The sequence below is a fragment of the Silene latifolia genome, chromosome 10 (assembly GCF_048544455.1).
Source record: "Silene latifolia isolate original U9 population chromosome 10, ASM4854445v1, whole genome shotgun sequence".
NCBI classification, from domain to species: Eukaryota; Viridiplantae; Streptophyta; class Magnoliopsida; order Caryophyllales; family Caryophyllaceae; genus Silene; species Silene latifolia.
Window position 1 is genome coordinate 155,966,620 of NC_133535.1, and position 23,462 is coordinate 155,990,081.

Genomic DNA, 23,462 nt, shown 5'->3' on the forward strand with positions numbered 1-23,462 from the left:
AAACCCGAATTTACGACGAGACTTTAGCGACATACGAATATCGCGGCTCCAATCCTCATAGTTATTATGAGTTAGAGAGATGCTAGAAATTTTTAAACTCGGAATGTCATGAGAACCGAGATAGAAAGATGAGAGGGGATCGATTTTGAAAGAAGAAGAAGTATCAACGACTGCATCACCAGCCATGTTGATGAGAATGATTGTAAAGAAAAGAAAAAAAAAAATTTGTTAGGGTTTGAAGAGTTGGCTCGATACCATGTTACGTATGTTGAAGTAGCAGAATAAGAATATGGAGTAATCTATTTTCCTTGGTATTCATTAGCCAAAAGAGATAGCAATATATAGTACAAGTTGGTACCTAAAACAAAGGAGAGAATATCTCTAACTGAAGATAATGACTATTGACCAAATAACTAATTAAGCTAATTGGTAGGCTCGGGTATCTCGCCTAACAGGGTCCGCGGTGGCGTTGAAGAGGATGTCACCGTTGGAGGAGTTGGTGACGGTGAAGCCGAACGGGGTGGTGTGGAGTAAGGTGAATTTGAGGGATGAGTTTTTGGTGGTTAACACGGTGGTCTTGTTTTCCGATGGAGGGTTGTCATTAAGGTTGGAATATGATGGTGGCGGTGGACGCGGTTGTACGGGTGGTGGACGAGGTATGAGGTCATCGGGGATTTCCCAACGACTATTACTAGCATCGGTTATTCTTATCCTTAGACGATCATCTTCCTCGAAACTACATAAATGCAATTAACTTCGGTTAGGGAAACAGAACTAAAATATCTTTCGTAAAAAAAAAAAAAGAAGAAAAATTAAATAATTGATCGAAACAGAGAGAGTATAACTAAAATCCGAGTAAATTATCGTACCTAGCAATAAGGTTAAGAATCTGAATATCGTCCCCATAAGTAGAGGAATTCTGAACAACTTGTAAATAAGCAGTTAATGTCTTAGTAGCATTATCAATTTGAGCATTTGTTACCTTATAACCATACCCAATTACCGTGTCATCATTACTAAATTCTGATAATTTTGTTCCTACAACTAATATAACGTACATAACACTAGTAGACATGCTAGTGTCAAAAAATTGACTTGGGAAATTAATTTTTTTCGCATATTTTTTTTAGGATAATGTATTTTAAAAAAAAAAAAATAGATTATATTTTTTTGGATGGAAAATGATGTAAATGAAGGGCTTTTATATAAGTTAAGTGAAGGATAAAATTTGTGCAAGTCGATCAACACAATAAATAGGATTGATCTTTAGGATTATGAGTTTATATTTTATGCTATTAATGGCTTGTTTTTAGAGATTTTGTTTACTACACTTAAGGTAATAAATATTGAGAATAAGAACTCCTCTACTATTGAAAGTCCAACAACATCGTATCTTACCTCAACAAACTCAAGTCAATAGTCTACTGTTTGTTCCTATTTTATCTCCTAGTCATTAGCCTTGTATCTATCTTTATAGGGTTTCTTTGCATATATCTAGGCATTAGTTATTAACCTTTGTATACTATAAATACATTCTCCTGTATACTGTTTTATCATCAATTCAAAAAATACATCTTTCATATTCATTCTTTACATGGTATCACGAGTCCGTCGATCCTCACGATCAACTCGATAATCGCTTCCCCTTTGAGCTCCGAATTATATACACGACTCCCTCCCCGACCTTCGTCATGGCCAATCAACTTCAATTAGCTAATGCCGCTGAACCGAACTCTCCTCGCACCCTTGTCAACTTCTCAAACTGCATTCAACTCAAAGACACCATGACCTTTCGTCAATGGCGTTTCCAAATTCGTGCCATCATGAATGGTCTCCAACTTTTCTCATTCCTTGATGGTACTCACCCGGCTCCTCCCGAAACCCTCACCAAAGATCCGGTCCCTCCTGCAACCGTTCCCACCATTGTCCCGAACCCTGCCCATTCCACTTGGTATCGCCAAGATCAACTCATTCTTGGTGCTCTTACCGGCACTCTATCCTCTCCCATTGCCGGTCTCATCATCAATGATACCACGTCTCATGAAGCGTGGTCTACCCTCCTCCGCACCTTTGCTAATTCATCCCGAGGGCATCGCCTTCAAATAAAAGATCGTCTTGACAACATCTCACACACTGAGGGTATGTCTATCACTGACTACATGACATCCATTAAGGCTTGTACTGATGACTTGGCTCAACTCGAACATCCTATGTATGTCGATGATATTACGAACAAGATTCTTAATGGTCTCAATCCGGAAAAATATGGTGTTGTTATTGACGCTGTTCGTTTACGTGACACACCAATATCCTTTGAGTCTCTTCACGAGAAATTAATCCAGCATGAACTCCGCCTCAAGCACCAACAAACTCCTTCGTCAGTCTCCTTCCCTCCGTCAGCCAATGCTGCTCAACATCGTCCTAATTATCAACCTCGCTACAATAATCAAACTCACAATCAAAATCGCTACCAAAATTTTAATCGCTCTTCCTATTCATCGAAATCCTCTCCCACGACCAATTCCACCCCGTCTCAGCCCAAAAATCCGTACAAAGGTCGTTGTCACTTCTGTGATGTGGTTGGTCACGTTGCATCGGACTGTGTTGATCTTAAACGCCTCTATCCAAACATCGTCTTCCCTACTAGGCAGCCTCGTGGTCCTCCCCCTCAAGCCAACACGGCTGCTGCCTCCACCTCTGCCCCACCTCGGTCATGGGTTGTTGATAGCAACGCGTCTCATCATATCACCGATGATTTAAATACACTGTCTCTTCATGCTCCGTATGAAGGACCCGACGATCTCTACATTGGTGATGGCTCTCCGCTTCACATAACTCATACTGGTTCTTTCACTATTCCTTCCTCCTCTAAATCTCTTCGTTTTACTAATGTTCTAGTTGTTCCTAAAATTTCTCGCAAACTCCTTTCCGTCAATCAATTTTGTCTTGACAATGATGCTTATGCTGTCTTCTCACACTCTTCTTTTTTTGTTAAGGACACCAAGACGGGAATCCTTCTTCTTCACGGTCCTCTAATTGACGGCATGTATGTGTGGACTCCCTCCTCGCCTCACGCACACCTAGCTACTACACCGGGACAATCGTCGTGGCATCATCGTCTCGATCATCCCTCCAACAAAATTCTACAAGTCCTTAATTCTAGATTTAATTTACGCACTTCTATTTCCGATAATTGTATTTCCTGTCATATTAATAAAAGCCACCGTCTTCCGTTTTCCGATTCCACACTTGTGTCCACTGCTCCTCTTGATCTTATTTTCTCGGACCTCTGGCAGTCACCTGTCCCCTCATCCGACTCCTATAAATATTATGTTGTCTTTGTTGATTATTACACTCATTACATATGGTTATATCCCCTTAAACTTAAATCTGAAACCGAGTCTACATTTATCAAATTCCGTGCCATCATTGAAAAGTATTTTAATAAGCCTATTCGCCGTTTTTATTCCGATAATGGCGGAGAATTTAAAAAGATGACCCCTAATCTTCACATTAATGGTATTACTCATCTTACTTCTCCACCCCATACCCCCGAGCATAATGGCTTTGCTGAAAGACGACACCGTCACATTGTTGAAACGGGTCTTGCCTTACTTACACACGCACAACTTCCATCCTCCTTTTGGCCTCACGCCTTTTCTACTGCAGCTTATCTTATTAATAGGCTTCCGACTTCCACTCTTCACAACAAATCCCCTTATTTTGCTCTATTTAACACCGAACCCAACATTAACAAGCTTCATAGTTTTGGTTGTTTGTGCTTTCCATGGATACGTCCCTATAACACGCATAAACTAGAACCTCGATCTATTCAATGCATCTTTGTTGGGTATTCTCTTACGCAAAGTGCGTATTTGTGTTTTGACCCACTGACCTCTCGGGTTTACACATCCCGTCATGTCCACTTTCTTGATGATGAATTTCCTTACCTCCGTCTCATGCGCCTCTCCTCTCCACCACAATCTCCCTCCCCCGACACTTGGTGCTCTCTCTCTGTTCCTGTCCTCACCGCCACTTCTGCTCCTTCCTCTACCTCCCTCACGACCTCCCCCTCGTCCAACCAGTCCCCCCTGTTTCTGGTTCTATTCCCCTCTCCTCGCCCTCTGTTTTGCCCTCCTCCACCCCTGTTTCGAACCCCACCTCCTCTGACCCGCAACCTTCTACCACTGCTTCCCGTCCTTCCACCTCCACCTCTGCCACCATTCCTCTCCACAACACCCGTCTTTCCAATAAAATCGTTAAACCCAATCCCAAATACGCCAAACTCTCCACCATTCCCACTACCTATGCCACGCCAACTACGGTTAAACAAGCTCTTATTGACCCGCTTTGGTGTGCTGCTATGCAGACGGAATTTGATGCTCTAATTCGAAATTCCACTTGGTCCTTAGTCCCTGCCTCTCAAGCTTCGAATATCATAGGTTGTAAATGGGTTTTCCGTCTCAAATATAATCCTGATGGTAGCCTTAAGCAACACAAGGCTCGTCTTGTTGCTAAGGGCTTCCATCAACGACCCGGTCTCGATTTTTCTGAAACCTTTAGCCCTGTTGTCAAACCCACCACGATCCGTCTCATACTCTCTCTCGCTGTCACTCATAGCTGGCCAATCCGTCAAATTGACGTTAATAATGCATTCCTTCAAGGGTCATTATCCGAGTCCGTGTATATGGTTCAGCCACCGGGGTTTGTGAATCTGGATACTCCTAATTATGTCTGTAAGTTAAGCAAAGCTATTTATGGTTTAAAGCAGGCACCGCGAGCCTGGTTTACTGAGTTGAAAATTTATTTAATTACTTATGGTTTTCGTAATGCTCTTTCTGACTCGTCTTTGTTCATTTTTGGACGAACTAATATCCGACTTTTTGTTCTTGTCTACGTAGATGATATTATTATTACAGGCCCAAGTCAAGTCGATGTCATGACTTTTATTCGTGCCATATCTCTCCGTTTTTCGCTCAAAGATTTGGGTCTGTTATCGTATTTCCTTTGTATGGAGGTCGCGCACACGTCCACTGGTTTGCATCTCAACCAATCGAAATATATCTCGGATATACTCACTCGATACAATATGCTTGACTGTAGTCCATCTACCACTCCAATGCTCTCTCATCCTCCACTTGTCCGTCAAGATGATCAACCCATTATGGATGAATCTTCCTATCGTGCTATTGTCGGCAGTCTTCAATACTTATCGTTAACGCGGCCTGATATTGCTTTTCCAGTGAACAAGTTAGCTCCATTTGTCACTCATCCGACAGCCGCGCATAAGTCTGCCTTGAAACGCTTGCTTCGTTTTTTAAAGGGTACGATTCATCATGGTATACATTTTTACAGGGATACTCCGTTCAATTTACATGCTTATTGTGATGCGGACTTGGGTGGTGATAAAGATAATTATGTCTCTACAACCGGGTTTATTGTCTTTATTGGTCGAAATCCTATTTCCTGGTCTTCTCGCAAGCAACGAGCTCTTTCCCGCTCCTCCACCGAGGCTGAATTTCGAGCTGTAGCTGACACAACCTCGGAGTTACTATGGTTAAAATCTCTTCTTTCCGAGCTTTGTATACCTTTACCTCGTGCCCCTGCTATTTTTTGTGACAACTTGGGAGCGACAAATTATTCAGCCAACCCAATTTTTCATTCGAGGATGAAACACTTGGCCCTCGCATTTCACTTTGTTCGAGAACAAGTTCAATTGGGCACTATTCGAGTTCAACATATAAATGGTGATGATCAATTGGCTGATACATTAACAAAGCCGTTGCATAAATCCCGCTTCCTGCTGCTTAATTCCAAGATTGGTCTTACTCTTCGACCGTCCATCTTGAGGGAGCGTATTGAGAATAAGAACTCCTCTACTATTGAAAGTCCAACAACATCGTATCTTACCTCAACAAACTCAAGTCAATAGTCTACTGTTTGTTCCTATTTTATCTCCTAGTCATTAGCCTTGTATCTATCTTTATAGGGTTTCTTTGCATATATCTAGGCATTAGTTATTAACCTTTGTATACTATAAATACATTCTCCTGTATACTGTTTTATTATCAATTCAAAAAATACATCTTTCATATTCATTCTTTACAATAAATCGGTTAATTTTTTTACTTTGTTTGTCAATGAGATAAGCAATATTGATTATTTACTATATATATAACTAGATTTTGTGCCCGTGCGTTGCACGGGTTTTAAATTTGTCATTCCTCTAATTGTTTAGACCTTTTAATATCATTTTGAATTATACGTAAAAGTTGTATTTCAATTACTCAAATTTATAGATAAATTTTTAATGGAATATAATTACGTAATTTGTAAATTAAGTTAGTTATCCATACGCACGGGAAGAGCTTCATCTAATAATGTAGTTTTATTTTTTAGATAAATGGAAAAATACAATAAAATATTACACTAATTGTGTTCAAGGAAAATTGTAGGTTGAAGGACAATCGATCACTATGCTCGTCTCTTAATTTACTACCATATTAATATCTTAGTAGCGTCCTATTTTCCAGGGCACTAAGAGTATTCGTATTAAAAAAATAATTAACTTTTGATTATTCAATATCCATTTTGAAACCTATTAGTAGGTATCTGAAAATAATGGTGGACTATCCAATATCCAATATCCATCCTACAACATAACTACACCGTATATATTTTCAAGCATTGATACGTCAGCTATTTTTCTTAAGTCGGAGTTATTCGTCTTAATATTAAAACGGTTAAATACTATCTCACATGGGCATGTAGGAAAAAACTGACATGTCTATATCCATTCTGGTTTTATCTTATACATCTAATATAGACTTATTTGACCAATCTCAAGCTTAAGACGGATATCTCGTCTTTAATAAGAAATTTCCTTGATACGCGTGCTAATTGTGTGGTATAAGCAACTAATACCGAAAGATCGTTAAAACTCTATGATCTCGCCAATATTGGATAAGTTTGAAGCTAATCCCAATACAAAACGAACTACTCCGTATAATTTTACTAAGTTGCCAAATAATAATAATAGTTGGCAATATTGCACGTTGATGTATGTAACAGGTTGATCGATAATAACTTACTATGAATAGTTCATCGATCTCATAATTAGATGTATTAAAAAAAAAATTACAGCATACAAGAAACAATCTAAATTAAAGTAGTTGGACAAAATGGATCCCACACTACAACTCCAAGTTCTCGCAATTTCATCCCTTTTTCTATTATCCTCAATTTTCCGGATTTTCAATAATTTCTCCAAAACCCTAATTTTTCCCTACCCATTGATTAATTTGATTCTTTTGTTTGCTTTTATTCAGAAATTCTTGTTGTTTCATCTTCAATTTAAGGCTAAACAGAATAATGGTATTAATTATTTACTCACAAATTATCCCGTCTATATGACCTGACTTTCTCAGATTTGTGAGAACCAAGCACATATGCTTCTAATCTCGTCTATCCATACAAGTGCTTGCTCTACTTTTACTCTTCTAATACAGTACACATAGACGAAAATTGTAAAAGGAATGTTTTAGGTAGCTAATTTTTCATTTAAATAGATTTTATTTGTATTTAATAGTCTGTTTTATACAATTGTGTTGTTGTTTAAGCCTTACACCATAATTGCTAATCCATGAATGCAAATGCGTCAATTATTAACAGTTAAGAACAATTTTCAGAGGATAGATGATAACGTTGCCATGGAAGAGGAGAAGGGAAAAAAATGGGGCCGTCTTATAATATGAGAGTAGGTTTTGTGCATTACAATGTGCAGACCCTCCGTTTTGTTCATTAGTGCACATTAGTTATATTAGCCATGAGAATACACAACTTTTGATGGTATATATAGCCATATAAGTTTATGATTTACCACTGGTACATAACTTATAAAACTCTATTAGATAGAATTTGCACAAATATTAGATAGAATTTGCACAAATCTAACTAGTATAAAAGCTGGGTTCTTTCCAGGATTTCTATTGGCTGCTTAAAATAAGGAATGGTGGGCCCCTACTAAAGTTTTGGGATTTAATTACTCTCTCTCCATATTTGCTAATCTTTTCTGTTCATTTCCGTTTTCCTGTTCAATTCCGTCTCGAAAAAAGTTTTTTAGTTGTTATTTATTCCGTAAATATTCACTGACGAAAAACTATCTAAATCCAAAATCGATTTAAAAATTTTTTAGATGTTATTTATTCATATATTTGTCATTGATCGGTTTAAATAACATCTAAAGTTTCTGAATGCTAATACAAAAACGATGAGACTCCAAAATCTAAAAATTAAATAAAATTACATTATTACAAAATAAAATATTACAAATTAAATAAATAAATTCGAAAAATCATAAAGTGGCAGATATACAAATTACAATCTGCTATATTCATCAAATGTGGACGACCTTTGATTCCAATTTGCTTGCTTTGCTTTACATCAAATCGAGAAACAAAAAACATTATTGTAAAAAATAATAAAAAGAAAACAAATAATTTAAACAAAAATGAAAAATTATGAAAGATCTCTCAGATCGGTATCATACCACTCATCATCGAGATTTAATGAAAACTCGGTAACAATAACTAAATGCCGCCATACCACTTTTTGTGGGGTGACATTTTAGTTAGCTGCCAATAGTAATCAATATCATACCTACCTCCAAGCTTCCATCTTTTATTAAATCTCAGAATCTCAGAATGTTCCCCATTCATCATCGATATGAACGTTTATAAAATCTCAGAATATCCACAACTGCAACACAATAAAAAACGTACAACATTAATAATAATACTGTAATTCTGTAAAAATACATACACAATTAATTAAATTGAAGTAAACTAAGTAATTACCTACTACTATAAAAGTATGCTATAGGAAATAACACGCAAAAGTCGAAAATCCAAGCCCATAGGTTCCATAAAGTTCCTAACAATGCAAAGATGGTCACCTATGAATTCAACTCGGAAGACTTTAATAGCATTGCATCACAGGTCTTAACGCTTCCTCCAACCTCTCTAGGAATGAATAATAGACGGCCAAAATAAAACAAGCCAAGCTACATGATCTCGTGCATTGCAACTAAGAAAAGCCATTAACACACAAACCTCTCAAAATATTTACCGTGGCTGTTTAATCACGTGTTTATTAATATTATCACGTGTTTATTAATATTAATACTGTAATTCTGTAAAAATACATACACAATAATTATATTAATCATCAACATTAATTATTAATTAAATTGAAGTAAACTAAGTAATTAAATTTAAATTACAAATTTAATTAAAATTATTCAGAATATTCATATTAATACTATAGTTCATTTAAAAAACACACAACAATGATATTGATGATTAACAATAATTTTCAATGAACTTAAAGTAATTAAAATAAAATTAAAATTACAGATTATTAATTAGGTAATTAATTAGGTAATTAATTTAAATTTCAGATTATCAAATAATCTCCCACTCATCCTACCAAATTACCACTACTGCCTCCACAATCCACAATCTACAATCCACAATCTCCCATTACCAATTAACTACCCCACACTACCTAAAACCCAGATTAAACTCCCTCCATATAATTAAACTTCCTCCATATAATCTTCAGAATTTTCCAGCAACTTATTTCAAAACAAACACAGTAACAAAATACATTCAACAATGGAACAACCGACACAAAAAACAATTGCTGAAATTCAAGAAGGAGACTTTAATGTATTCATGAAAGTAAGGGTGATAAGGAAATGGAAAAAACAGGAATGGAACAATCATGGAAAAGGGATTTTTCATAAAGTTGAGTTCCTAATGGTTGATGAAGAAAACAATGTTGTTCAAGGATTAATCACAAAATCATTGATCAAGAAATACGATGGCAGAATTGAAGAAGGAAAGACGTACAAAATAGGGAAATTTCAAACAGTCCGTAACCACGGATTCCACCTTGCAACAACACACAAGTATCGGATCAGATTTGGTACGCAGACAACCATTGATGAAATTGAGTGTGGGTCAATTCCAAAGCATGGTTTTAAGTTCGTCTCATTTGAAGATATCATTAGTAACAAACTAGAAGGAAGACAACTAATAGGTATTATCATTAACAACTTAATTCTTTAAATGTTGTTCAATCTCATATTGAATGTTTATTGCAATGAATTTAATATTTCATGTACAATTTACTAAATAAATTTTATATTATTATAGATGTCATAGGAGGAGTAGAGGACTACAATGCTGTCTTTGTACACAACAACACCAAAAGAATGGCACTGGATTTGGCAAACCAAGAGTAAGACTAAGTTATTTTTGATGGTCAAAGTTGATTATTATAGATGTCAAAATTGATTTCAAAAAATTTCACATTACTTATAAAAACCAACCTTACCAAATTGCAGCGATACTCAATTATCATTTTGGATGTGGGGACCATACACTAAAGACGGTGAACATATAGCAACAAATCTTTGCCACAAGTCGGAGAAACCAGTTATTGTTATGCAATGCGTGGAAAGGATAGTCACAAAAGGTAACATCTACGATTCATGCCCATTTCATTAAAATAAATACCATTTTCCAGATTACTTCAATTTAAATACACACTAAATATTTACTTATTTCTTTCGAATTATAGGAGGACACATACGTCTATCAACTGTAGACGATGTGAGCAAGATTTATGTTAATCCAGAAATACCCGAGGCACATTATATTAGGACAAGGTGGGCATATGGAAAAAAACAGATTTTTTTTAACATAAAAACCACATAAACGTGTTTATTTTATCTAACACGCCAAATAATGCAGATTATCAGCAAGGCCAGGTAGAAGTAAAGGAATTGTTGAAAGAAAAAACAAGACAATATTGGATGAAAGTTGCAAGACACTACAAGAAATCATGTGTACTGAATTGGTTAGCATTTACATGAATCACGAAAATATATTAATCTTTAAAATTAGTTTCTTTAGTTTTTTAATACTTACTCAAATGTACAAAACAGTGGCAAATATGTGACAAAGAGCATACTTGAATGAAATAGACGACACTTTTGGATGGTACCGTAATATTTGCCAAAAGTGTACAAGTCCATTGGGAAGAAAAATGGCATATGGTACTGCTCGATTTAAAATTGTATAGCACATGAAGAGGGCGCGAAAATAGAGCAACAAGGTAAAATCCCATGTATTTTGATTCTACGATAGCATTATTTATACATACGTATCTTACAACATAATCATATTTATAAATGCAGATTTAAGGTGAGATTTATAATTAGCGATGATAATGGAGCAAAAGCAAATTTAATCATGTATGATAAGCAAATAAAAAAAAAGGTTGCAAAGACTCCTTTGGAATGTTTAGACAAACTACACGAGGTACGACCACTAAATTACATTACACAAATACTTTTTGTGTCATATAATCTTAATTATAGCATCAAAAGTTCTATTAATATAAAATATACACAGGTAGGAAATGATCGAGGAGTGCCACAAGAACTAACTTCAATGTTACGAAAGAAGTATGTACTCAAGTTAGTAGTTGACAAAAGGTACAATCTGGAATTAAGCTCAAGGTGCTACACGGTTGTGGACTACAGTGATGAGTTGAGACATATAGAAGCATGGACTGAACAATACAAAATGATTCAGGTAATAAAGCAATTTAAATTCTTTATTAAATTTTCCCAAATATCAATAATCGTTTAGCTAACAATTTAGCATTTTAAAACCAGGAAATGAGTGCTGCTGAAAGTGAAATACCAGACTCAATGGGCAGTCTTTTGGTAGAGAAATTAAAATTTTTTGCATTTAGAAAATACAATCTACTTAAAAGAGCTTAAAATATTAAAATGATATGTGCAGGAGAAAATTCAATACGAGAATCAAGTCTTAGCGGCCAGCAATGCAGAGGTAAAACATAATTATCCCTTCAAATATTAATCAGAAATAATTAATTATACACACTTTTAAGCGATTGTAAAAAATCTGTGAACCATTACAGGATGATAGTGCTGTCAAGGGAATACATAACGATGAATCTGTGGAAAAGATTTTAACATTAAATATGACACAGGTAAAACAACACTTCTATACTATCTTTAACAGATTTTCCTTAGCAATTACTTAATTTAAAACAATCATTATTTAAAACATATGTAACAATTGTCTACAGGAAAGCGTTGTCACAAGTGAGACACAATCAGATTATTTGCTGGTATGTAATTCAATCCAAATATAGTAATTAAACGCCTATTAATAAAAATTATTACAATCTATTAGAACTTAAACTTACACAAACAGAAACAAATGCAGGATGCAGAAAATGAAACTGGAAGTCAGACTGAGTCGTTGACACCGTCAAGCAAGAGGATATTATTTGAGACATACAAGGACGGAGATGTGCAAGACGAATCATCAGCAAAAAAAGGGAAATCAGCTTAGAATTGAATAGCATTAGAAGCATTAAAGTGCATTATATTTTATTATAGACGTAATTCAGCATTACTTTGGATATTGTTTTTCAACTTTCAAGTTAGTTTGACGTAATTCGGCAGAAGTTCGGATATTATATATCAATTTTCATGAATGGCTATTTTTTTAACACGAAACTATAGCTGTAATTTCAGTTTTCTAAGAAGGACGACACAAGCATATTTCAGAATTACTTTCCTAATAACTGGTGAGTTAGACAATATCAAAAAAATAAGACCAAAAACAAACAATCACAAACAAAGACAAAAAAAAAGGGCAGTCGTCTTCCAAAATAGATGACAAAAATATCAAGTGACAAAATAAATTGGAGTGTGGGGTTAAAAATGACATTATTCAATTAACAAAAAACTTTTGGAAAATGAAATTTAAATATCTTTAAAATTTTCACCAGCAAAATTTCAATTAAAGGCGCCAAAAGAAGTTATTCACTACCTCTATTAACATGATCCCACTAATAAGAAGTTAAGATGGTCATGGTCAACAAAATTATTAACTACCCGATTATATATCCCCACTAACAGTGGTTATTTCCACTTATATATATAAAACGAAACTTCACAATCATTCACTAATTTCCTAAGCTCCTTAAAGATTTCAGAGAAAAGCTCAAGTAATCCTCATAATTAATAGTACAATAAAAAAGAAATCAGCAAAGAGGGAATAACAAATAAAAGAAGAAGCAAGGATTCGGGAAGACAACGGCATTACATGTGCAATAGTATAAGCAATGGAAAAAGGAAACAACACAAACTCAACACAGAAGCGGAAGAACTACAACGGGAAAGAAACAAGTAAGTATTCATAAGAAGTTTTATACTTATCTTTCCATGCCTCGAAAATTATTTCTCAAACATACGACACGTGTTCACCATCATCCAAACATAACAAAATAAATGTAAAGCGAACCTGAAAATTCAATAAAACAGAACATTTAGTATGTCAAAATATTTCAATTAAGAATAATATATACAAATAAAAACTTAATAAAAATAGATAAAAAAGATGAAAATTATTGACTTAACTTTGGTGAAAATATCCCAAATAAAACATCAATAGTCCCAATTCTCTTTATGCTGTAGATGAGGCATTCAAATAAAAATGCTTAGTATGGGTGAATCAGAATACAAAATCAGCTATAAAAAAATGAAATTCAACCATTGTTCAATGTAAATAACAGTAATTAAACTTATCTCAATAACTGTAGGCATACTCTGATTGCTTACCATTTGAAACAACCTAACAGAAATCAACACATAATCGTTACAACAAAAGATTTAAAAATAATTACTCAAATTGGCTCTGTTTTCAAATTATTTAGGATTATGGTTTTCAACATTAAAAGTTTCATATCTGGGTATTAAGTTAGATATTTGACTCGGGTTCGGACTCGGTTGACTCGGGTTCGGACTCGGTTGACTCGGGTTCGGACTCGTTTGACTCGGGTTCGGACTCGGTTGACTCGGGTTTGGACTCGGTTGACTCGGGTTCGGACTCGGTTGACTCGGGTTCGGACTCGGTTGACTCGGGTTCGGACTCGGGTTGGGACTCGGGTTGGTGATGATTTGGGGATGAATTTCTGGGTTTCAAACCCAGAAATTAATGTATGAACCCAGAAATTTAACATTTTTAACCCAGAAAATTCAATTCGCCCAGAAATTGACGATTGTTAACACAGAAAATTCAATTAACCCAGAAATTTTCGATTTTAAACCCAGAAAATTCAACTTTTAACCCAGAAATTCAATATTAACCCAGAAATTAAATTGATAACAATGAACACGACAATTATGTTAATCATTTTCGAATTAATGATGAAAATGAAATAACAAAAAAATCACATAAATTAAACATGCACAAAATTTTCGAGTGATGTAACAATTTATTTAGGTCAGATCTAACAATTTTCGACTGATGCACAAAATTTTCGACTGATTAACAATTTTCGAGTAAACATGTTTAACCCAGAAATTCAATTATTAACCCAGAAAATCAATTGTTAACAATGAACACGAAAATTATGATAAAACATTTTCGAATTAACAATGAACATGAAATTATGATAAACATTTTCGAGTAAACATGCATACAATGGTCAGATCTAGCAAAGCCTTCAACAAAAATCAAGCAATAATTTGAAAAATATAAAGAAAAATGAAAATTACCATGAAATCAACTTAAACTTGAATGGTTAGACGAACACCGAGTTAACCGAACTGATAATGGCAGATCTAAACTTTGAATAAGTAATTTAGTGAGATGGGAGAGTGAAGGCGAGAATATGAATAGTTTAGTGAGAGGGGAGAGTGACGGTATGAAGAGTTTAGTGAGAGAGGAGAGGAGAGTGAGTGACGGCCGAAATAGTTGCATTTGTGGTAATAAGGGTTGGGACGGAGGGTTATAGGGTATATAAGGGACGGGTCTATTAGGGTTTGTGTTATAGACTTAATTAATAATTGGGCTGATTGAATTGGGTTGGGCCGAAAAAGTTGTAATGTGGTAATAAGGGTTGGGACGGTGGGCCATTGTCATCTATATTATTGCATTGGGTTGGGCTTTCTTTTATACTTATCAAAAACATGGCTCAATATTTTTCGGATGTCATCGGATATCGGACCCGTACATATATGACATATACTACTATTTTTTTCTTACTTATTTTTTTAATTATTATTCGTAATTTAAATATTAAATAACTTTCATATTGTGTATTAGTTATTAGCATGGAAAAAAATTATTTCACGGCTATAACAAAAATAACTAATCTAATAGCCATTTCGTATATATTAGCTTCGACTAGACGACAAGCAAGACGAGTGACATCAGCTGTATCTGTGCAAATAGATACTCAATATTCTACTCCAACCACGCCACTTAGTTCCACCACCACAGGTATATAAAATGCCGTTTATTATAAATTAAATATTTAACAAATCCAGTATAAGTTTTATTACTCTCTAAACTGGTGTTTATTGCATTATTTCACGGGTATCGATAGTCCACCAGATGTAGTCGAACGATTAGTAAGAGACTTATGTTCAACCTTTGGCGAATCATACGACGAATGTAGACCTTCAATACCGAAAAGCCAACTAGTCATCACTAGGACATGGTAGGTGGTCATTTGCTTTACGCGAAGAATATCCCTTCGGCCAACAAAATTAATCCTCCCAATTCATTAACGATGGTTACTTTGGTTTAAATTATTATTGAATGCTATATTAACAATTTGTATATAACAATCGTTATTGTTATTACGTGCTTTTATCCTAACTCCGTTGTTTATAACATGACTACTTAGGTATCGATAGTCCACCAGATGTGGTGGAGCGATTAGTAAGAGATTTATGTTCAGCCTTTGGCGAATCTTATGATGACTTTAGCGGTTTAGTTTCTGAAAACCAAGAAGTATTCACTGAACGTGAAACGAGCTCATTTCGCTCACACGGAGAATGTTCCCGAAGTCAACAAAATCAATCTTCCCAGGGGAACGACGGAGGTCATTTTATTTTTTTCTAATGATCGAAGTATTATAACTTGATTTAAATAGCTATATAAATCAAACTATTTAACTTTTCCATATTGTTGTGACATTTAATGTTTCAGTACTCGAAGGATATTGGGATATTGGTGACCCAGAATACGAGTGCACAAAATGTAGAGCGCAAATGTGGTTTCAAGAAAGGAAAAAGAAAAAAAAGGTACTCGATGCCCTAAGTTCTCATTGTGTTGCTCTGATGGCAAAGTTAAGCTTCCATGGTTAAAAGAACCGCCTCAACTCCTAAAGTCTCTACTAAGTAGACAACATCCATATAGTAAGCATTTTATTGAGAATATCCGGGCTTATAACGGGATGTTTTCTTTCACATCTATGGGTGGGAAGATTGATCATTCCATCAATCAAGGTCGAGGTCCCTACACATTCAGGATGGGAGGCCAAAATATTCACCGAATAGGAAGTTTGTTGCCGTCAACCGGAGCAACTCCTAAATTTTGTCAGTTATACATATATGACACGAGAAGAAGAAGTTGAAAATCGGAAAAAGCAATCGGTATGTCATATACAAGACAAATACGTTAGAATATTAGTTTAACGCATTATTTGTAAAGATCGATGTTTTGGTATTTAGTTACCCAATATAAATAAACACAACTTATTATTAATTACCTATGAATGCAGCCACGATACTCCGGAGCGATATAACGATGAGCTGATTGAATTACTGCAAAAGATGGTCGACTCACATAATCCTGTTGCAAAGACATTTAGGATGGCTAGGGACAGATTGTCTTCCGATGAAAACGTCGACGTGAGTATCAGACTCATCTGTAGAAGAGACAGAGATGGGAGAATGTATAATCGTCCAACGGTTTCAGAGGTAGCAGCATTGATCGAGGGTGATTTAGGTCCAAACATGGATAAACGAGATATTATTGTACAAAAGTCATGCGGAAGTTTACAACGTATATCTGAGTTACACCCATTATTCATGGCCCTCCAAAGATCCTTTATTATTTCCGTGTGGGAAGACGGTTACCGATTGGGAATTTATCACTCAAAAACACTCTTCGAAATAGTAATTCTGAAAATCCGCGCGATAAATTAACTCTTAGAGAGTGGTATGCATTTCGTATTCAGGATAGACCACTGTCAGTTGAATTTCCAACTCTGTTACAATCCGGTAAAGCCTATCACCAGTTTTTAGTTGACGGATTTGCATCGGTTGAATCTCATAGACTAAAGTTTATACGCTACAACCAAGATCTTCTTCGCGTGGACAATTACAATAATCTTAGAAGAGCTGTTGAACGAGGGGACGTTGAGCCGTCTTTCGCCGGTAGTCGTCTTATTGTTCCTTCTTCTTTGGTGGGAGGTGGCCCATATATGAGAGTAAACTACCTTGATACTATGACCATTTGTAGGTGGTTCGGTTACCCTGATCTATTTATCTCGTTTACGTGCAATCCCAAGTGGCCGGAAATCACCCGGTTTGTTAGAAATAGGGGACTTAATCCCGAGGATCGTCCTGATATTTTGTCTCGCGTATTCAAGATTAAGCTCGAAGAGTTGATGATTGATTTAAAAGAGCGCCATATCTTTGGTAGGGTTAGAGCAGGTGCGTAGTCTTTCATCTGTCAGGTTTAATATTTGGACATATTTTATCTAGCCGTAATATATAATCTAATATGTTTGCGTAATTCTATCACAGTTGTATATACTATTGAATTTCAGAAGCGTGGTCTTCCACATGCTCATATCCTTTTGTTCTTACATCGAGAAGACAAGTTCCCTGAAGCTGCGGATATCGATAAAATAATTTCAGCGGAGATCCCCAATCCGGTTGAGAATCCTGTGTTACATGCCGTCGTTTGCACACACATGATTCACGGACCGTGTGGAACTGCAAAACCACGATCACCGTGTATGGTTGGGTCTACATGCTCAAAACATTTCCCCAAAAAGTGTACCGAAAGAACAACTATCGGCGAAGACGGTTATCCTATTTATAAGAGAAGTAAAACAGGACCAACAATATATAAGGACCGAGTGGCACTTGACAATGGATCTGTCGTGCCATATAACCCGTACTTATTGCTGAAATATCGTGCACATATCAATGTGGAGTGTGTAACCAATCTAAAGCGATCAAGTATCTTTTCAAGTATATAAATAAGGGATCTGATCGAGTGACAATGCAGTCCTCTTATCGACGCCGCAACGACCAATTTCCTGAACAGGTGGACGAGATTAAACGATACTACGATTGTAGGTACCTTTCAGGATGTGAGGTCTGTTTGGAGGATATTCGCGTTTGACATTCACTACGGGACTCCCATGATCGAAAGGTCGTTTCACCCTTCCTGGCGAACAGAGCGTTGTGTTTGATGATGAAGATCCTATTGACGAGGTCTTAGAGAAATCATCGATGGGAGTGTCAAAGTTTCTATCTTGGATAAAAATTAACAGTAGTGAAGAGGAAGAGTTGCAGATAGCGAAGGACTTATTGTACTGTCAATTCCCAACTAAATTTGTGTGGAATAAAGATCAGCGAGAGTGGACCCTTAGAAAACAGAATTTTAAGATAGGCAGGTTGCAACATGTGCCGCCGATTTGCGGTGAATTATATTTCATGAGAACCATGTTGAACCATGTAAAGGGACCCAAAAGTTATGAGGACATAAGAAGGGTTAACGGCACTCTCTATGACACGTATAGGGAAGCGTGTTATGCATATGGCTTGATCGGTGACGACAAAGAGTACATTGATGCGATAGAGGAAGCAAGCGAATGGGCCTCTGGATTTTATCTTAGAAACCTCTTTGCGACTTTATTGTTATCTGGGACGTTGTCCATGCCAAGTAGAGTCTGGGAGGCAACATGGAGTCTTCTAGCGGATGATATCCTTCACAGGCAACATAATATTCTTCAAAACCGAGGTACTACTTTAATATATTGCTTTCTATTTAGTGCATCTAATTTACATTCTTTGCACATATAATAGTTATCAATACGTTATGATGACACTGCAAATATCATCATAGGTTTGGAACTAACTGATGAAGAATTGAAAAACTATGCTTTGATCGACATAGAAGCATCACTCCAATTAAATGGGAGTAGTTTAGCAAGATTTGAAGGGATGCCCCTACCCGATACATCGTCAACAACACATCACGCGAACACGATGGTTATGGATGAGTTGTCTTATGACAAAGAATCGCTCCAGGCAGAACATGCGTCTCAACTATCTTCAATGACTGATGAGCAGACGACGGTTTATAATGAAATTATGGAAGCTATTGCATCTAATCAAGGAGGGGGTTTTTTTGTGTATGGCTATGGAGGGACCGCAAAACATTCATCCGCGAACTTTATGTGCTGCCCTCAGAAGCAAGGGTGAAATTGTTTTGCCTGTTGCATCTAGCGGAATTGCAGCAACGTTGATACCTGGTGGTAGAACAGCGCACGCGAGACTTGGCATTCCAATCAATCTCACCGAAAACTCCACTTGCCCCAGAATTAAACCTGGTAGTGATTTAGCGGAATTGTTGATCAGAGCGAAGCTAATTATATGGGACGAAGCGCCGATGACTCATAAACATGGTTTCGAGGCTGTTGATAGAAGTTTGAAAGACGTCATGCGTGTTGTAGATCCGCGTAATGCAACACTACCATTTGGCGGGAAAGTGGTAGTTTTTGGTGGCGATTTTCGCCAAACATTACCGGTTGTTTCCAAAGGGAGCAGGGCTGATGTTGTGCATGCTTCTCTTTGTTCGTCGTATTTGTGGAGTTCATGTAAGGTACGTTCAAAACATAGTTTCCAAATTGGTACTAAAACGCTATTCAATTAATTTATATTTTCTTTCAATGTTTTAAGATGTGTATGTCTTAAATTTCAGGTGCTTACATTGACTAAAAATATGCGCTTACAAGCCGGAAGTGAAGACACTAATGTAGATGAGATACGAAAATTCTCGGAGTGGATTCTGAAAATTGGAGATGGGTTGGTCGGGGATCCAAATGATGGTGATGCTGAGGTTGACATAGAGTTCCCCGACGATTTACTTATTCAAAACGTGACTAATCCCATTGCCTCCTTAGTAGATATCACTTATCCTGATCTTCAAAATCGGTTATGGGACCCAAATTATCTTCAAGAAAGGGCAATTCTTGCACCCACTCACGAAATAGTTGAAGATGTAAATGATTATGTGTTATCTCTTATCCATGAGGAAGAGAGAATTTACTTAAGCTCTGATGAGGTCAGTAGAGATGATAGAACTATGGGTGAGCCTGACCTTTACTCCACAGAATTCTTGAATAGTATTAAATGTTCTGGCCTCCCAAACCATGAATTGAGATTGAAAGTCGGTGCTATGGTTATGCTCCTTAGAAATATTGATCAATCGCGTGGGTTGTGCAATGATACCAGATTAATAGTGACAGACTTAGGGAGACGCGTAATTAGTTGTACAGTGTTGACTGGTAGTCATAAAGGCGATAGAGTGCACATTGCCCGCATTACACTCACTCCTTCGATTCCGAAGAAATTTCGATCCGGTTTAGTAGAAGACAATTTCCCATTCTTTGTTTGTTTTGCCATGACAATAAACAAAAGCCAGGGCCAGTCTTTATCTCAAGTGAGCATTTATCTTCCAAGACCGGTCTTCAGTCATGGACAACTTTATGTCGCGATCTCGAGGGTTACAAGCAAACAAGGCCTTAAACTATTAATCTGCGACAGTAACAAGCGTACATCGAATATTACAACCAACGTTGTTTACCAAGAAATTTTTGAATATTTGTAAAGTTCATATTACTTCTACATTTGTTGGACAATTTGTATCGTATGGTAGGGATTAGCGTAGTAACAATCCTAATAACATATACTTTGAATATTCAATTGTGGCTTTTTTAAATTGTCAGGAGTACTCCTGACAATTTAATCATGCTCATTTATATGCTTACGTTTTCGAATCTAATTTTAGCGATTGTTACTACGTCCCGTGCATTTTTTGCACGGGTTTAACACTAGTATTGGGGATAACTTGGGATAATTATACATAATATTATTTTAAATAAAAATTAATTAAACCTAGAGAATTTGTGGTGAGTGAATGGCTCGATTGATTTTCGCATACCAGACACCGATTTCATTTCAACGGCACTTATGTTCCGTGTTTCTATTATCTAATAAGATTATCGAAGAAATTCAACGGTCTTTTCTACTGTAATATTGGCCTAAATATTCAGCAAGCATATTCAACGGTCTTTTCTAATGTAATATTGGCCTAAATATTCAGCAAGCAATATGGGACCGAAACAAAACTTGTCCGTAAAAATAGGGTTCATGTAAGTTCGTATTTTCTTTAGCTTACGCGAAACAGCAAACTAAATAGGCAAAAGCATGACACTTTAAAATGGACAGCCTATATTTCTGTATAAAGTATAATTGTATATGGGATTTTACTCAATCCAGTAGTTAAATATATACCGAATGTGTCGCGATCTTACGTCTTAGCTAAGATCGCTCACAAAAAAGCCAAACAAAGAATGTTTCCAATTTCCATGTATAATGAATCACATATTCACAGTAGAATTTCGTTTCTCGCTTGAATATAAAGGGCGGTTGATTCTGCAGCATCAACTGGCAGAGAAGTTGTTCTTTGAAGTGACCAATCACAGGGTTTTTGGGACTACAAGACTCACTCTGCAGCCTTCGGGTAGGTAAACCTGATCGTTTTTTCTGCCCGAAATCCCAAGGAAAGTGAGGTGAAAAATGCTTTCTCAGTGCATATTTCAGATCGTTTTCATTCAATCCTTTCCCTGTCGATCGTTTTGGTAAGTGCTATATAAAAAGCTCTCTCCGTGCTATATTAAATCTTCTTGTGATCAGTCTTGTTCCGCCAACAATGCTTATTTTAGGAATCCAGCCAAATATGAATTCCATCTTTTGATGGTATATATAGCCATATAAGTTTATGATTTTTCACTAGTATATAACTTATAAAACTCTATTAGATAGAATTTGCACAAATATTAGATAGAATTTGCACAAATATTGGGATAACTAAAAAAGTTAATAAAACCGTATGTAGATAGAATTTGCATAAATATTGGATAATTATACATAATATTATTTTAAATAAAAATTAATTGGGTAATTTAAAAAAGTTGGAGTCTCTAGAATTGTCTGAAAAAAGCCTCTTTTATATATATACTAGATTTAATGCCCGTGCGATGCACGGGCCTATTTGTAATCCTTTATCATGTACAATGTTAACTAAAAAAATGCCTTACAAATAGAGTATAGAATTATAGTTAAATATTAATCAGTTTGTTTTATCCATTAGCAATATATTGTAACGCAACTCCTCTATGCTTAAATAAATAATCTAAATATTACTAATTTAAAAAAGTTTGGACTGATATCTCTCGAAATCTCAACTTTTGACGTGAAGTAAAAAACATAATAAAATATGTACCAAGCCTTCTAGAAAAAGGGGAAAGCGGCCCCTTCTCTTAGTCGAGAACCTTACGCCCCGCTCCCTCCCTACCCCCTATAACTCAAGTCACCAAGCGTGTTAAGTTCAGTCGTTCTGACTTACGTAATACAGCTCCCGATATGCGACCAGTCTATCCAATCTGCGTGCTTGGGCAAAGGGAGGCACGGGGCGGAGCGCTCGTTATCCTTACTGTTCTCTCTGCAGGGGCCCAAATATAAGGTCATTCTTCCACACAACCCTTATGCGTTCATTCCACCAAAACAGTCGCCTAGCTTGGATCCTCCGGAGTCGTCCAGGTGCTTTTTTATTTGATTGTACCCAAAACTTTTGTCCATGAATGATATGGCTTCAAAACTCACTGTATTTTCTATTTTTATCAGTTCAAGTTATTCCGACATAATTTATCCTATACGTACATTATTGGACAAACTCGAATGATTCTAACTCATACTTTAGTACTTTTTATATTCCAATTAAAGGTAAACAAATAATTGAGTCAATCGATTAATTTTTAACCTATCCCTTTCAATCTTGACCAATGTGAGCCAATTTCATACTTACCCATATCAATAGATCCATGATAATTGATAAAGTCTCATGTATTTTACTTTGCTTTTAACCCAATGATAGCGTTCGATTTGTCGCTATGCAATTTCATATTGTATACTTGTTTAGCTGTTTGCAGGATGAATCCAACATTCATTCTAATCATCTAATGTAACATTAATCAATAAGATCCACTATATAAACAAATTGAATATAATGACAGAAAAATATAATTAACTGATTCGCAAAAAAAAAAAAAAGCTCGTGGGGGTAGCATACATTAAGAGGATTTCAATCTTTATATTTATTTCATATAATATCCCTCAAAAAAAAACTATATTTCATATAATAATTGTTATACTACTAACATATTCTTCATCATAAGGTTAAAACTATATTCAATTT

At 36.0% G+C, this 23,462-nt stretch overlaps 1 protein-coding gene across 1 annotated transcript; it reads left to right on the forward strand.

Annotated features, from left to right (window-relative positions):
* Window positions 1-13,233: 13,233 nt before the first annotated feature.
* LOC141608706 (uncharacterized) lies at window positions 13,234-20,813 on the forward strand. Its single transcript, XM_074428051.1, has 10 exons — window positions 13,234-13,297; window positions 15,805-15,911; window positions 16,110-16,204; window positions 16,684-16,939; window positions 17,143-17,620; window positions 17,714-17,926; window positions 18,351-18,941; window positions 19,047-19,335; window positions 19,430-19,805; window positions 19,905-20,813. Exons 1-10 carry the CDS (start codon window positions 13,234-13,236, stop codon window positions 20,811-20,813), a joined length of 3,378 nt encoding a protein of 1,125 aa, XP_074284152.1.
* Window positions 20,814-23,462: the final 2,649 nt, after the last annotated feature.

Excerpts from the sequence above, each read along its gene's own strand:
- LOC141608706 (XM_074428051.1), top strand. The coding sequence starts at position 13,234 with ATGGAAAAAGGAAACAACACAAACTCAACACAGAAGCGGAAGAACTAC. Across the intron at positions 17,621-17,713 it reads CTTTGGTAGGGTTAGAGCAG|TTGTATATACTATTGAATTT; the intron begins GTGCGTAGTCTT and ends ATTCTATCACAG. Across the intron at positions 19,806-19,904 it reads ATTTGTGGAGTTCATGTAAG|GTGCTTACATTGACTAAAAA; the intron begins GTACGTTCAAAA and ends CTTAAATTTCAG.